General features: G+C 40.1%; 1 protein-coding gene and 1 pseudogene across 1 annotated transcript in view; one reads left to right on the top strand and one right to left on the bottom strand.

Moving 5' to 3' along the window:
- The window catches only part of CD109 (CD109 molecule), a 120,492-nt gene that overhangs the window by 93,513 nt on the left and 10,694 nt on the right, over positions 1–16,285 (bottom strand). Inside the window, exons 3-4 of the mRNA XM_045543897.1 lie at positions 8,204–8,232; positions 155–385 (exon numbers count right to left, since the gene is read on the bottom strand). Coding sequence (XP_045399853.1) covers positions 155–385; positions 8,204–8,232 — 260 coding nt within the window. The remainder of the gene's footprint in view (positions 1–154; positions 386–8,203; positions 8,233–16,285) is intronic.
- LOC123633487 lies at positions 3,288–6,051 on the top strand (annotated as a pseudogene).

Here is a 16,285-nt window from a genome sequence, read left to right as displayed (position 1 = left end):
CCACCTTTCCTAGACAGAGGAGTCCCACGTTGAGAGGGAAGCTTTTCTTAGGCAAATTGTAGGATATTCCAGTGCCAATAACATGAGCAGAACTTCCCAGAGAGCTTTAGGAAGACGGCTTGAACTCCTTGCTTCTTGTCTGTCTGGCACTTACCTTAATGAGAATGTTTAAAGAGGCTTTGTAAGGCTTGAAATCGGAGAAGAGTGTAACAATGCGAAATTTCACTTCCTGCTTTGGCTTGTACAGGGCCTTGTCTGTTTGAATGAAGACAGACATTCTCTTGGTCTCAAATGATAAGCGCGTACTATTAGAGAATAAAATCTTATCCTGGGCACGTCCAGTTACATGTAGCTCATAGATCCCATCTGCACTGTTCAGAGGTAGCTAGGGGGAAAAAAATCACATATCAAGGTCTCATTATTATACCTCAAAAATGTTTTAATTACAAGTTAGAATGAAAATTTAAATACATAGTATTATCAAAAGTAATTGCAATGTTGAAAAATTTGCCCCTCCTGGGCACCAAAATTTGTTTTCACTCTTTTAACATCCTGTAGTTTGCTCTCCAGCGCAGGGCTCCTGGGTGGGGGATGCTCACCTCACAGCTGTCTCGCAAGGGCAGTCACCTTGTCATTTCCTATTCCACGTGCAAATTCGTCCTCACTGACAGTTACTGTGGGTCAGAATATCTAACAAACCTCAGCACTCTTTTCTATGCTCACCCTATTTGAAGCAGCAAACTGGTGAAAGACCCATTTGAACAGATTTGTTTTCTTGCTATATTCACTCAAGCTCTTTCCTGAGATGCCTTCTCTTCCTGCCTCTTGCTCATCGTGTATCGTAGTCTTGGTGAGAACGGTGGTGCTGCTACTTCTACTACTACTATTAGTAACAGAAATGCTACCTTCCAGCATTAGCAGACCTTATGAGATATTATGAGATTACAGATAGACAGATAGATAGTTTTCATCCAACTTTCCTGAGTCATAACTCCTATAGCCCTTGTTACAGTCTTTTGTTATAATGTCAGGATGCTTTAGGCCTCAGAAGCAGGCCTCAGGAAATAGAATCTCTCTCTCTCTCTCTCTGACCTTCTCCTGACCTCCTTTCACCTGCCCAAGGCAGGACTCTAATCTGACTGTGGATCATAAGACCCTCTTCCAGATAGGGTCCTGCCTCATACCCTGGAGGAAGGAATACTGCACAACAGACGCCAAGAAGATTCTGCATAGACAGGCCTTGACATTAGATCACACCTTTTTTGTCCAATCCCATTTCGACACAGTCATCCATGCCTTAAACAGGGACAACCAATGAAGTCTCCATAAAAGGCACAAAATACAGGGTTCAGGGCGCTTCCAGATAGCTGCCTACCTGGAGGTTCCCAGAGGGTGGCGCACCTGGGGAGGGCGTGGAAGCTCCATGCCCCTTCCCCCACACCCTGCCCTATGCATCTCTTCATCTGTATCCTTTGTCATATCCTTTATAATAAATGAATAAATGTGTTTTCCTGAGTTCTGGAGCCACTCTAGCAAATTAATCAAACCCAAAGAGGAGGTTGCAGGAACCTCAACTTGAAGCCAGTCAGTCAGAAGTTCTAGGGGCCCAGACTTGCAACAGGTGGGAAAGGGGGGGACAGTATTGGGGACTGAGCCCTCAGCCTGTGGGATCTGATGCCATCTCCAGATGGATAGTGTCAGAATCGAACTGGGGGACACCCAGCTGGTATCCACCGTAGAACTGACTGCTGCTTGCTGGTGGGGAAAACCCCCCCTACATTTGGTAACAGAAGTCTGCTGTGTTGACTGTTGTGATGAGTAAGAGAACAGGAAAGAGCACTTTGAGTCTGTGCTTGTTTTCCACTCACACCGTACCAAGCGGTTTACATGCACTATAGCATTTGACCTCAACAAGCCTTCAGGTGGATGCTCTCACTAAAACCACTTCACGAACAAGGAAACTGGGGCTTAGAGGAGTTAAGAAAGTTAATCCTAGTCACTAGATGAGATTCAAAGCCAACATGGGCTATACTACTCTAATAAGAACCTTGATGTGGTGATTTTAAAATGTATGGAAAAACTCTGACCTTCCCCCCTTCAGAGCCTAATTCCCCATATTTAGTGACTTACTTCTAAAGCCTACAAATGAGACTGCATATAAAAAGTATAGCTTCTGCCTGGTTCTCTTTATCTCTTGGATTACTCACTCTGGGGTAAGCCAGCCATGGCGTGGTGAGGACACTAGAGAAGGCTGTGGAGAGGCCCGCGTGGGGAGGGTCTGAGGCCTCCCACCAGCCACCACAACCAACTTGCCAGCCAAGTGGGTTCTCTGCCTCACAGAGGATCCCCAGCCCTGGGGAAGCCTTCAGATATCTGCAGCCCTAGATAACACCTGGATTGCAACCTCATGAGACCCCAAATCAGAAATGCCCAACTATGTTGTTCCCAAATTCTTTACCCACAAAAATTATGAGAAGTAATAAAAGTTTAATTAAATTTTTAGGGCCGGGCGCAGTGGCTCACACCTGTAATCCTAGCACTCTGGGAGGCCGAGGCGGGTGGATCGCTCAAGATCAGGAGTTCAAGACCAGCCTGAGCAAGAGCGAGACCCTAAAAAAAGAAAAAAAAATAGAAAGAAATTATCTGGCCAACTAAAAAATATATATAGCAAAAATTAGCCGGGCATGGTGGCACATGCCTGTAGTCCCAGCTACCCGGGAGGCCGAAGCAGTAGGATCGCTGAGGCCTAGGAGTTTGAGGTTACTGTGAGCTAGGCTGATGCCACGGCACTCACTCTAGCCCAGGCAACAAAGCGAGACTCTGTCTCAAAAAAAAAAAAAAAAATTAAATTTTTAATAAAAATTTCTTTTAAAATTAAAATTAAAACTATTTTAAAATAATTTATTTTAAAAAATATTTTTTAATAAAATTCAAAGTTGTTGTTTTAAGCCCAAGTTTGATGGTCACTCAGCAATAGATAACCAGTATGCCTGACTTTTAGTTGGTTTCCATATTAAAACTGAGGTCCTGAAACTACATTCTAACTCATTTTTGCAAATAAGTATTGTCTACAGATATCTCAGAGGGAATTTTCCAGTAAGAGCAGCCACCATAAAGCCATCAGTATGGTTAAGAATATAAAGAAAATATAATAAAACATCATCACCAATAAAATGATCAGCAGGAAGTATTTAGGAAGAAGAGTACTGATGTCTGCAATTTACTTGGAAATACATTTAAAAATAAGATGAATTAATGATTAGGTAGAAAGGTGGGTAGATGGAAAAATGTATGGTAGCGCAAGTCTAGTAAAGTGTTAATGATAGGCCCTAAATGGTGTGTATAGGAGTGTTTACTATGAAATTTTTCAAGTTTTGCATATATTTGAAATTTTTATAATAAAATACGAGGAAAATATTCAGTATGTCAACTTCAAATGACCTCTGGTATCAATTTTTGCTTCTCTTTGATAAATAAATATTTATTGAGCACCTTCTAGGTAGCAGGTTGCCCTAGGTACTTGGGATACAACATGAACCAAAGACCATGCCTTAGCGGAACTCAGAGTCTAGCTTGGAACCTCCACTCTTACATTTTATTTTCTCAAGTGATACTTTAGTCCTCAGATTCTTTTAATCAGATTCCTTAATGCTCCAAGCAAGAAAATATATATGCCGGGAACCAGCATTTCATAAGCTGATAAATGGCATAGAATTATAAATATTTCATGTTTTAAAATATGATAGTTGATGGAACTGCTCTTTATGATTTGGATATAGTTTGATCATTTTTAGAGGCACAGAGGCCTCAGAACAGATGGTAGATTGAAGACTGATGTCAAATTAACGATGCAGAGGCCGGAAGCTAAACAGGCCTATTAACCACAAGGAGGCCACATAGTCAGAGAATTAGAATTAACACCCATGTGCCCAAAAGCATTTTACTCCATCCCCTATTCCATCCTCCTTCAGGGAGCTCAAGGGGAGATGTTACTGTCTTTCTGCTCCTTTGGGTTACCTTAACTAATTTGCTTTTTCAACTTTCCCCCCGTAGAAATCCCACCCCTTCACATGTAAAATTAGGTAATTTGGGATCCTCAAAGTCTCAGTGCTAATCCCCGTACAAGAAAATCAGAGATGACAATGTAAGCGCAGGGCCTCACTACATGCCTCTGGGTGGCGCTGCAGAGTCCTGAGGTGTCAGTACAGACCTTGTGCCCCACTGTTAACAGTGGGGACCCGTAATGAGAAGGAGACTGGAGAAAAGGTTGTGGATTTTAAGCAAACTTTTTGAAATTTTCTCTCTCTGTGCCAGACCTGGAAGGGGTTATAACCTGCTTCCTGCAGCAGAGCGGACACCAGCAGGTAACAGAACCTCCTGCATCTCTGCTGGTCGATTGCCTTCAACTTCTTGGGTCCATAGTTACTGGAAAGGGTTCCCTGAATTGGTGATAAATACAATGGTTCCCTGATAAGTGAATTCCATATCTCTTATATAGGAATGAATTATTTACCCAGAGAGATTCTGGACTCCTAGTCCTTGGCCTGAGGGCTGAGCTGGAGGAGAGTGCAGTTCCCACAGTTGGAGACTGTCCGGCAGCAGGACAAGAGTCCAGCAGTCAACAATATTGAGGGCCTTTGATCACCAAAATATCAATCAGCCTGCGTTGGGCACGTTGACTTTCAATTATGCTAAGTCTATTTTAAGTATATAGAAATGCAAACTCTCCAAGTAGAAGAGAGCTCTCTGCCCAGGGTACACAAGGAAGGCATGTTCAAAAAGATCCTTGCTGGACGATAAATAAGGATTCCTTATTCTAATCTGGGCTATTTAAAGCCATTTCACCCTCTCTGAAAGTTTCATTGCTTTAAGGAAAATGAAATAACACAATAGTATTTATCTTCGTATACTTCATGAATAATGCAAGTTACTAAAATTAAAAAAGACAAATTTTCAAAATAAAATTGAGAAATTTAAGATGATAGGTTCTATTAAAAATATATTAGTACTTAGGCCAGGCGCGGTGGCTCACGCCTGTAATCCTGGCACTCTGGGAGGCCGAGGCAGGTGGATCGCTCGCGGTCAGGAGTTCGAGACCAGCCTGAGCAAGAGTGAGACCCCGTCTCTACCGAAAATAGAAAGAAATGATTTGGACAGCTAAAAATCTATATAGAAAAAATTAGCCGGGCATGGTGGCGCGTGCCTGTAGTCCCAGCTACTCGGGAGGCTGAGGCAGTAGGATCGCTTAAGCCCAGGAGTCTGAGGTTGCTGTGAGCTAGGCTGACGCCACGGCACTTACTCTAGCCCGGGCAACAAAGCGAGACTGTCTCAAAAAAAAAAAAAAAAATATATATATATATATTAGTACTTAAACTTTAAAAACATTTCTAATTAAATAAAACCACCCTCTCATTTGAAGTTGGATTGGCTTGTAAAGAGAATAAAAGAAATTTTCCTACCATATATTGTACAAAAGATAGTCTTTATATTAAGCATCAGTTATGATTTTATTTACTTCTCATGGCCGGCTATATTAGTGTCTCAAAGTAAAAACAACGAGTAAATCAGATATTAAAGACATTTGTTTTAATGCAGCCTTAAAATATTCACATTTTACAGTAAAAAGTCATGAAAATCTTAAAAGTAATTTAAGATACTACATTTACAAATATCAGAATGCAAGTGCACTTTAAAAGTTGGTTCTCCTTTTTTTCGTTGCCAATAATGCTCACGCAAACATGGTGAGAATGTCCCTAAAACCCGTGGGACTTTTTATAAGAAATGTGGCAAGCACCAACCCCACAAGTGACACAGTTCAAGGAGGGCAAGGATTCTCTGCATGCCTAGGGAAATCGGCATTATGACAAGAAGCAGAGTGGCTATGGCGGGCAGACGAAGCTGATTTTCTGGAAAAAAGCTAAAACTACAAGGATTGTGCTGAGGCTTCAGTGTGTCAAGCCCAACCGCAGATCTAAGAGAACGCTGGCTATTAAGAGATGCAAGCACTCTGAACTGGGAAGAAATAAGAAGAGAAAAGGCCAAGTGATCTAGTTCTAAGCATCTTTTGTTTTATTATGAAGACGGTAAAATCTTGAGGTTATGTTCAAAAAAAAATTGGTTCTACTTTAAAACCCATAAAAATGCAGAACCTTCTATTTTTGCCAAGCATATCAAATCTGCCCAGAGACTTTATGACTAAGTCTTTAAAATTGTGCTTTACTAAAAAGGGATATACTTTTAAAAATAATCTCTAGCAAAGCTTTCAATATATATGCTATATCTACATGCAAAGGGAATGCCATAATATTAGTAGTAAAGGCAAATATCAGATGTTGGAGTTAGTATTTCATATACTTAAGACTTAAGAGAATTACAGTAGCCAGATGTCCAGCTGATGATAGATCAGACCAGTATAGTTTCATACCAATATTATTGGAAGGAGCTCTTGTGCCCTAGACCTGGCCTCTCTGTCTTTCTACAGTTCTGGTCTGTGAAATTGCAAAATCCTTTGAGAAAACCAGACAGTTACTATGCTTTAAGCTATGATTCCTGAACTTAAATCCCATCCTCCTTCTGCTATAGGGCAATTATATTACACAGGATTTATTTTAATCTTAACCAATGGAACACCCTTTCAACAGCTGTGCATGCAGGCACTGGGGCCAGCATCTGCTGTTTTAGGTTATATTAATGCAATCTAAAGTTTTATTGTCACAAAGATTGTGGGGTTTTTCCCCACTTCTGCCTGCTTATGCCTTTTTTCCCTCCATTTTCTATTTTTTTTTTTTTTCTTTAAGCCTTTTGCCAGAGGAACTCCACTTTCTACTGTTAGCAGCAATGTATTTCTTGGGAAGGAAAGTACAAACATAATAAATATACACGAAACAAAATAAGACACAGCATATTAAGTAATTTTTGTAAAGTGCTGTTTGGCACTACAGTATGCTCTAGGAATTCCCCAAAATGCATGTGGTTTCTGAACGTGCTTGATAGTCATCTACTCTCAGAAAAGTATAACAAATTGCAACTCTTGTGGGATACTGTGGTTTACTACATCGCACATTACACATGCAAAGCTCCAAAACAAAGCATGGTAATAAAAGTACAAAATTCCAAGTCAAAGCCATGGAAAGTAAGATTAGTTCACAAACAACATTTAATAATCAGGTTTTACGAATCTCTCAACAAAGTAATAACCCCTTTCCATTTCTATAGCAAATTTTACAAGACTTTCACATCTCATTTCACTCCAGGGTATCCCCATGAGATAGAGATGGTATTCTTTATTCTCTCTTCCAGAGCCAGGGCTAGGGCGAAGTGAGTGAGACACTTGTCTCAGAGGCAAAATTTAAGGGGGCACCAAAAAACTCATTAAGCAAGAAAATAGGCTGGGCACGGTGGCTCACGCCTGTAATCCTGGCACTCTGGGAGGCCGAGGCAGGTGGATTGCTCGAGCTCAGGAGTTCGAGACCAGCCTGAGCAAGAGCAAGACCCCGTCTCTACTACAAATAGAAAGAAATTATCTGGCCAACTAAAAATATATAGAGAAAAAATTAGCTGGGCATGGTGGTGCACGCCTGTAGTCCCAGCTACTCAGGAGGCTGAGGCAGGAGGATTCCTTGAGCCCAGGAGTTTGAGGTTGCTGTGAGCTAGGCTGACGCCACGGCACTCTAGCCTGGGACAACAGAGTGAGACTCTGTCTCAAAAATAATAATAATATTGTAATACAATATTTTAAAATATAATTAATGCATAAACTTATGAACAAAAAAAGTCAAAGTTTTAAACTAAGATCAGTATTACTGATTTTTCCTTCTACCTCAGGTTCCAGCGTGGCTCAGCATGTCACTGCCCTTTTCAATGACAAGGAAACTGAGGAACGGACTATTAATTATACACTCAAGACTGTAAGACACATTAAGGCAGAAACAGAACCAAACCAGCCTAGGTTTCTGTGCCAATCGTCCAGGCAGTTTCCCCCCGTGAAGTTCTCCAGTTTACAAGAGGAAAATCCCTGCTATGAGTCTGAAGGGGCTAATAACCAATCTCCCTTAGGTAATATTATTAATAATCTGAAAGTTGAGCTAAACTCAAGCCAAACTCACAAGACATGTAAATTAATATAAAAGCCAATAAAATCTGAACTTATTTAACTCACTGATGCAATGTATTTCATTTGCAAATTTTTTGAATGGATACTTACTGATGGAAGAATAAGTGTCTTGAAAGAGCCTAAAAGGAAAACAAGGAAGAAAACAAAGTCGTCATAATTTGAATATGATGCTACAATACAAAACCTACAAAACTCTCCTAATGTTCTTCAAGGTGTAGATGGAATCAAAAACTTATTTGGTCAAACCAAAATAATTTTATTAATGCCCAGAACACCTGAGAAATTATTGTTAATACATATCTTTGTACCAAAGAATTAAGAATCAGAATTAAAAGGGTATCAGTGGGTGAACCTAAAAAACAGTAAGTTCTGCTTCTCTTTGCCATTATCATTATTGTTGTCGTTACTGCTGCTGCTGCTATTTTAAGGTTATGCATGCTTGAGAGATAGTTCATACAGTGTACAGAAGTAACCTGAGGTTTATTTCTTATGTTCTCATACCCTCATGATAAAGGAAGAAAAGGAAGGCATTAGTCACGTTAGGGGTGAGCTGGGACTCATAACTGACTCATGAGTATTGGGGCAATGCAGACTTTTTTTCATGCAATGTGTCTAAACATAGAACTGCTAACTTTAACTCATGCCAATTTTTCATCAGATCCATGTATTTCAAGGGAAAAAATGGTTTCAAGTTAAAAATAAAACAGTGTTTATCCAAAGTTCCCATCAGAGGTAACGATAGGCCCTCAATTCCTCATTCATTTAAAAGCTATTTTTTAATGGTGTCATAATGAACAAGACAGACATGGTCCCTCTCCTCCTGAAAGCAACATGGATCTATCATACGGGAGCAGACAGGTACCAGAGCGGGACAGTACAGAACAGCAGGGTTAAGCAGGGTTAGGCCTCTGGAATCAGACCACAGAGATTCTGTTATGAATTTGCCACGAACTAGCCCTTTCCTTAAACAAGTTACCTGATCCTCCAGCTCATTTTTTTCATCCATAAAATGAGGATGCAAACAATCATACCAATCTCTTAAGGTGGTTGTGAGGAATAAATATGTTGATGCCTATAAAGTATATAGAACAGTGCCTAGCATATAGGAAACACTTGATATAAGTCAGCCATTATAGTGTCAGAGAGCTTGAAGAGTTATCCATGGGGGACGTGAGCATGCCCCTATGGCAACGGTCTTCAAGTTTTTGTGATGGAAAACTCCACCAACAAAAACATTTAGTACACATGACCAGTATAAAATTAGATTTATAAAGCTATATACATGCACTTTCTCAATCAAAAGATTAAATATTAGAAAACCTTAATTTCTTAATTTTTCTCAATAAAATAATAGAAATAAAAGTTAATACGTATTCTACCTTCACCCTTATAAATGGTCTTGTACACTCCCAGACATGTGCACACCCACTTCAAAGACCACCACCCCAGGGGGCCTCAATGAAATACAAGTATGTTTTTAGGAACCGATAAGTGATTCATCACCATCACTTACCACCTAGCACAGATCAGTTTATTCAACAGCTGTCACCATGGGAAGCAAAAAGCAGGACTCTTACATAATAGGACATTAGACAAAAAGTGTTTTCAAAAGGTCAAGAAGGAAGAATAATTGAACAGATAAATGTAGTTCAACGTGGGAGGGCTACAATAGAGGTAAGATGAGGAGCACTCTGGAGGGAAGGCACCCAGAGAAAATGCTGCCAGTGTCTGGGGTTGTAGTATGAGGAGAAATTGGCCAGGTGAGAAAGAGGAGGAGCAGCAAGTGCAAAGCAGGAGAGGCCAATGAGAGTCTACGACAGCAAAGAGCTGGGTGAGCAAAGATCACAGGTGGGGACAGAGTCATGGAGATGAGGCTGGGCCAGATCAAGAAAGGCTTTTTGGACAAAGTGGGCTCTTGCCAGGATGGTCCCAGGTGACACTGTCATCCCAGCACCCTGATTTAGCATTTGTCCTGGATCTTTCTTGGGTTAGCAATATGCTATTACGGAATGAGTTTAATTTGCACATGATTTAACTTTGAAAATATTTTTTTCAGTTGACAAGTAAAAATTGTATATATTTATGGTGTACAACATGATGTTTTAATATATGTATATCTTGTGGAATGGCTAAATCAAGCTATTTAACATATGCATTACCTCACATACTTATCATTTATTTGTAAGGAGAACACTTAAAATCTACTCTCTTAGCAATTTTCAAGTATACTATATATTATTATTAATAACTGTAGTCACTGGGACGTACAATAGACCTCTTGAAATTATTCCTCCTGACTGAAATTTTATGTCCTTTGACCAAGATCTCCCTGATTCCCTTACCCCCAGCCTCTGGTAATGGCAATTTTACTCTGTTTCGATAAGTTCATCTTTTTACACGCCACATATAAGTGAAATCATCGGTATTTGTGTCCTGTACCTGGCTTATTTCATAATATAATGAATATATATAACTTAATATAATGCCCTAGAGTTTCATCTATGTTGTCATAAATGACAGGATCTCCTTTTTTAAGGCTGAATAAATAGTATCCTATTGTGTATCTACTCTATTTTTTTTATCCATTCATCCAATGATGAACACTTGTGTTGATTCCATGTCTTGGCTGTTGTGAACATGAGAGTGCAGATATCTCTTCAACATACCGATTTCACTTCCTTTAAATATATACCCAGTTGTGCTTTGGGAATATCTTAACTTGCAGGAAGAAACTTCTGTTTCTCACTTTTAATGGGATAGACATATATTCTATACTGAACTGAAGTGAAATTGAAAAGCCCTAAGATATGGCAGCAACTAAACTTGGTGAAACTTTCAAAAGAACCATAAGTAGAGACAATCTACTTGGCAAATTTTGTCTTGTAAAAATATTTGTTGAAGAGAGGCATGGGACTCTGCAAGTAAAAAGACAGACCCTACAAAATATTTGGGCTGAAGCATTTAAACATTTCAATACAGGGAGAAAAAATGGAATTGAGAATATTGTCTATATAACAAAATTTGCTCTGATCTTACCAAGTACCTCAGCACATGTGAAGAGAATGTTTTCTCAATTATGGGCAGACAACTTGAACATTAAAACAGATAATGGGTTATAATTTACTGAATAAAACAAGATTCTGGTCAGGTGCAGTGGCTGACGCCTGTAATCCTAGCACTCTGGGAGGCTGAGGCGGGTGGATCGCTCGAGGTCAGCAGTTCGAGACCAGCCTGAGCAAGAGTGAGACCCCGTCTCTACTAAAAACAGAAAGAAATTATCTGGCCAACTAAAATATATATAGAGAAAAAATTAGCCAGGCATGGTGGCACATGCCTGTAGTCCCAGCTACTCGGGAGGCTGAGGCAGGAGGATTGCCTGAGCCCAGGAGTTTGAGGTTGCTGTGAGCTAGGCTGATGCCACAGCACTCTAGCCGGGGCAACAGAGCAAGACTCTGTCTCAAAAATAAATACATAAATAAATAAATAAATAAAATAAAACAAGATTCTATGAGCTCATGCTGCTATATAATTAAATAAAATGACTAAATGAGGAAGAAGAAAAAGTTATTCTTTACCATAGAATTCCAGCTAATAAATGTAGAAGGAATCATGGAATTTGGAAATTTTACAATTATGACAGTAGTAATGAACTCAAGCAATAATTATCAATCTAGTGCGTATAAGCTGGGTGAGAATCATGAGAAATAATAAACCATTGTTCTAATCTACTAAATTTGGGGGTGGCATGTTTCACAGCAACAGATAACTGGAACACTTCTGAAGCAAGCCAGTGTTTAATTAGGAAACCTCTAAAGCTGCACAATCCTATATAGGAGCCTCTGGACACATTTGGCTATTGACCCACTAAAATATGCAGCAAGTATAAAATACATCCCATATTTCTATTAATAAGAATAACAACCAGAAAAAAAGAATGTAAAATATCTCATCAATAATTTTTACAGTGATTACATGTTGAACTGATAATATCTGTGAATTACTGGGGTTAAATAAAATACATTAGTAAAATTAATTTCACTTGTTTCTCATTATCTTTTTAATGTGGCCACTAGAAAATTTTCAATTACTTACTTAGTCAAATTATATTCTATTGGACAGTACTGGTCTAGAGAATAGGAGACTTAAATATTTGCTTAGAAATAATAAACCACTAACAGTTCTGATGGAATACAATTCTTAAATTTTTTTTTTTTTTTTCAGACAGAGTGTCGCTTTGTTGCCCAGGCTAGAGTGAGTGCCGTGGCATCAGCCTAGCCCACAGCAACCTCAAACTCCTGGGCTCAAGCAATCCTCCTGCCTCAGCCTCCCGAGTAGCTGGGACTACAGGGATGCGCCACCATGCCCAGCTAATTTTTTCTATATATATATTTTAGTTGACCAGATAATTTCTTTCTATTTTTTTTAGTAGAAACGGGGTCTCGCTCTTGCTGAGGCTGGTCTTGAACTCCTGACCTCGAGCAATCCACCCGCCTCGGTCTCCCAGAGTGCTAGGATTACAGGCGTGAGCCACAGTGCCCGGCAAATTTTTGAATAAAATAATAACAATACATAATACTTATAGAGTATTCTAAAAGCATTATGTATATATTAATTGGTTTAATCCTCACAACAATCCTATTAGGTATCATTATCCTTATTTTACAAATGAGAAGCCTGGTCACAGACACGTGAAGTGACTTGTCCAGGGCCACACAGACAAGCAGCAGTGGAGCCAAGCTTCTGACCCACGTGGCCGGCTCCTGGGTCCGAGCTTTAAACCACTGCTCAGCACTGACTCGGTACACGAAGCAGTGGTGCCCTCATTCTTTCCTCATAAATACCTTCGATTACTGAAAAAGTGCCACAGCCTAGATAGCCTGCTGTGTATGTTGCTATCACCACTTCCTCAGTCACCCTGGACTCCTTGTCTCCTCCACTCTGTTACCCAGTCACCAGACTGTGGATTCTTCTTCCATGACGTTTCTCCCAACCCTTAGAGCTGCACTCTAAGCACTCCAACAACGAAGCAAAATAATTTGTGTTATACAAGCACTTCTTAAAAGAATAGAAAAACTAGAACATTTCCGAACCCTTATGTCCACGCTGCACAGTTCTGACATGTTTGAAGTTAATTCCAGGATCTGACACATCCCCCTTCAGAGTTAGACAATAGCCGACACTGAGATGGTGATTACAACGCAGGTTTATTAAGGAGGGCGCTGGGGCTCCGCACCTGTGGAAGGGAAGGGGCGGAACAGGACTGGCGGGGAAACCAGTGGAGCCACAATGCAGGCTCCAAAGAGGCGTCCTCAGGGGAAGCTCAGAAGCAGACCCTGGAGAGTTGTCCTGAACTGGGGGGAGGGGCTGGACCTTTACACCTCATGTCAATCAGCCATATGATGCGGTCGCCCACACGAGGGGTGTCACCTTGGGCAAGGTGACCCTCTAGCTGATGCCATCGCCAAAAGGGGCCGGCTGTGAGGATGGTGGGTGGCAACACTCCCATACAGCTTGTGGGAATCGGTCCCTCAGCCCTGCAGGGGGACCTGGGCGCTACAGCCCAGCATCCTCCACAGCGTCCCACATTGGAACAAAATAGAAAAAATTAAACTGCAGGAAGCTGCATCCCAACAAAACAGCACCCTCCATGATGAGAGTTGCTTATTTTTCACTACTTCAGGATAAATCACCAGGGGTTGACTATTTTCCCTGCCCAGTGACTGGAGGAAGCAATGTGCTTCCTTTCTACCCTGACATGACATACAGACCCATCAGCGAATTCACAAAGGCTAAGAAGGGGTGGAGAGGGCTGGTAATTTATTTTTGTCCAAGTGACACCGGCAAGGAGAAAGTAAAAACCAGCTGGGAGTCTACAATCCAAATAAATCTCATAGGTCTATTAATTGAAGGGCAAGTATTTTGGCAATTCAAAACAAGCTGGCCAGATTTGAAGTGCAGGAAATCTCATTTCATAGCAGAACATTTGTTTTTTTTTTTTGGTGCAGCTCTTAGTTGAGTCAAACCTTTGAGGGATTTTCTCACTAGAGAGAAGTTGGAAGAGAGGCTCAGCTAACTGCATGTCTGGGTCCTGCTGCTCAGACCCGTGACCACATCTGTTCACAGACCCAGAAACGGTCTTGAGCCAGAAATAGAGGCTCTACCCCAAAACTAGAGTATAGGGGCAGAGATGTCCCTCCCACCTCTAATTCTTTCTGGATCCAGGACGTGACTTAGGAGATGTGTAGAGAGATCCAAATAAGGCCCACTTACTGGTCTTGTGTCCTCATTAAAAGGTCATCTTTAAGTATGTGACATTTTTTCCAACTTGTCTTCCCTTTAGGTTTACAAATACAGTTTGGAATTTCCTAGGCACTTATTATGTCCTAGCATAGAACTTATTTGAAAGTTCTAACATTCCAGCAACAATTTATACCACCAAAACACAAAATCGGGGGGCAGTGGAGGCAGTGTAGGTGAGTGAGAAATAATAATCTCTTTCTCTGCTGTTGCTAGGTTGAGAATTAAATAGATAGTATTTGCAAATTGTTGTGAACATTTTTTTCCCATTTAGCGAGACTCCACTCAGACAGGGGAGTCACCACCTCTTGAAAGCCAGCATGGCACAGCTTTTAAATCGCTAACTAAAGATACACTGTTACGTAAAGTTCTTCTTAGCGTTATTGTAAATAACTTTGTAAAACTCCGATTATGTTTGTATGTAACCGGAGAAAGTCAATCTCAAAACCCTTTCAGATGCTTTTCCCTTCCCAATGCTCCCTCAGCAACTCAAAAGAAACCTTGTTTGAAGGCTTCACACTTGGCACAGCCTGAGAACTGGCCATTTGATTTACAAATAGAGTCAAAGCTATTTTTAAACTGTGTAATAAGCATACACAAAACTAACCTTTCCTTAACTTTCTAAACACACTCTATAATATCATATGCTTCCTCTTCTGACATCTGTCCTCACCAAATAGCTCTGGAGAATTACTGAAGGGAAGGAGTAGTGTATAATTGGAAATCTAACTAGGTCCCGAAATACTCTATGAAAAAAAAAACATGGATTTTCCACTATATATGCGCCTAACTTAGTGTTTGCTGCTTAATTATTTTTGGCAACGCTTTGCTCTGCAGTAATAAACTTAAATTTATTATAACCTTTTCAGCTGAAAATTTTGACCTATTTACCAATTTATTAAATATTCTCTCATTATACATCATTTTCTTTGATCTGCAGATGGACAAAGTGAGAAATGGGGTTTGCCATCACAAATCTGTAGAAAACAAAACCTTAAAATATGACATTTCTGCTTCACAGTTTAATATCACTGTAAGGCTAACAACTATTCAGTGAATTCACAATCTATATAGAAAACCCAAGTATTTCAAGCAAAAAAAAAAAAAATTCTCCTTTGGTCCCTCATATAGTCTTATCTTTCTCTCCTGCATCCCCTTGCTTTCAAATATCTCAATAAATATGAGGTTCATAAACAACGTTTTGCACCATTTAGACCACTGATCAAAAAACAAAAACCCCCTAAAAGTAAAATAAATAAAATGGTACAATATAAACTCAATGTTAAGTTAAATACAAATGAAAAACCAAGAGTCAAGCAAGGTTCTTGGCTGCTAAACGTACAGGGCATTTATAATGACAGGGTGGGCAATCCACAGCCTAGAGACCAAATCTGACCCATGCCTGTTTTTTTGTACAGTTTATAAACTAAGAATGGTTTTGCATTTTTAAATAGCTGAGGGAAAAGAACCAAAAGAAGGATAATATTTCATGGCAAGTAAAAGTTATATGAACTCTAAATTTCAGCATCTATACATAAAGTTCTGTTGGTACACAACCGTGCTCGTTTGTGGACGCACTGTCTGTGGCTGCTTTCAGGCTACAAAGGCGGAGTTGAGTAGCTGCAATAAAGACCATGAAGTCAGCAAAACCTACAACATCTACCATCTGGCCCTTTAGAGAAAGTTTGCTGACCCCTAGGTCAACTTCTTCTTAGGGAGACTTCCTTCTAACTCAAGGAATAAGGAGTAAGGATGAAGACCCACTTGAGCCAAAATCAGTCACCAGCAGAGAGAGCTGTACTCATGCCACAAGCCTATGCTCAGAAGGGAGTCATCAGTATTAATATCTAATACTGGGAGATGTCAGGTACATTC

Source organism: Lemur catta, chromosome 2 (assembly GCF_020740605.2).
Source record: "Lemur catta isolate mLemCat1 chromosome 2, mLemCat1.pri, whole genome shotgun sequence".
Lineage (NCBI taxonomy): Eukaryota > Metazoa > Chordata > Mammalia > Primates > Lemuridae > Lemur > Lemur catta.
This window is presented reverse-complemented; position numbering and strand designations above follow the sequence as displayed.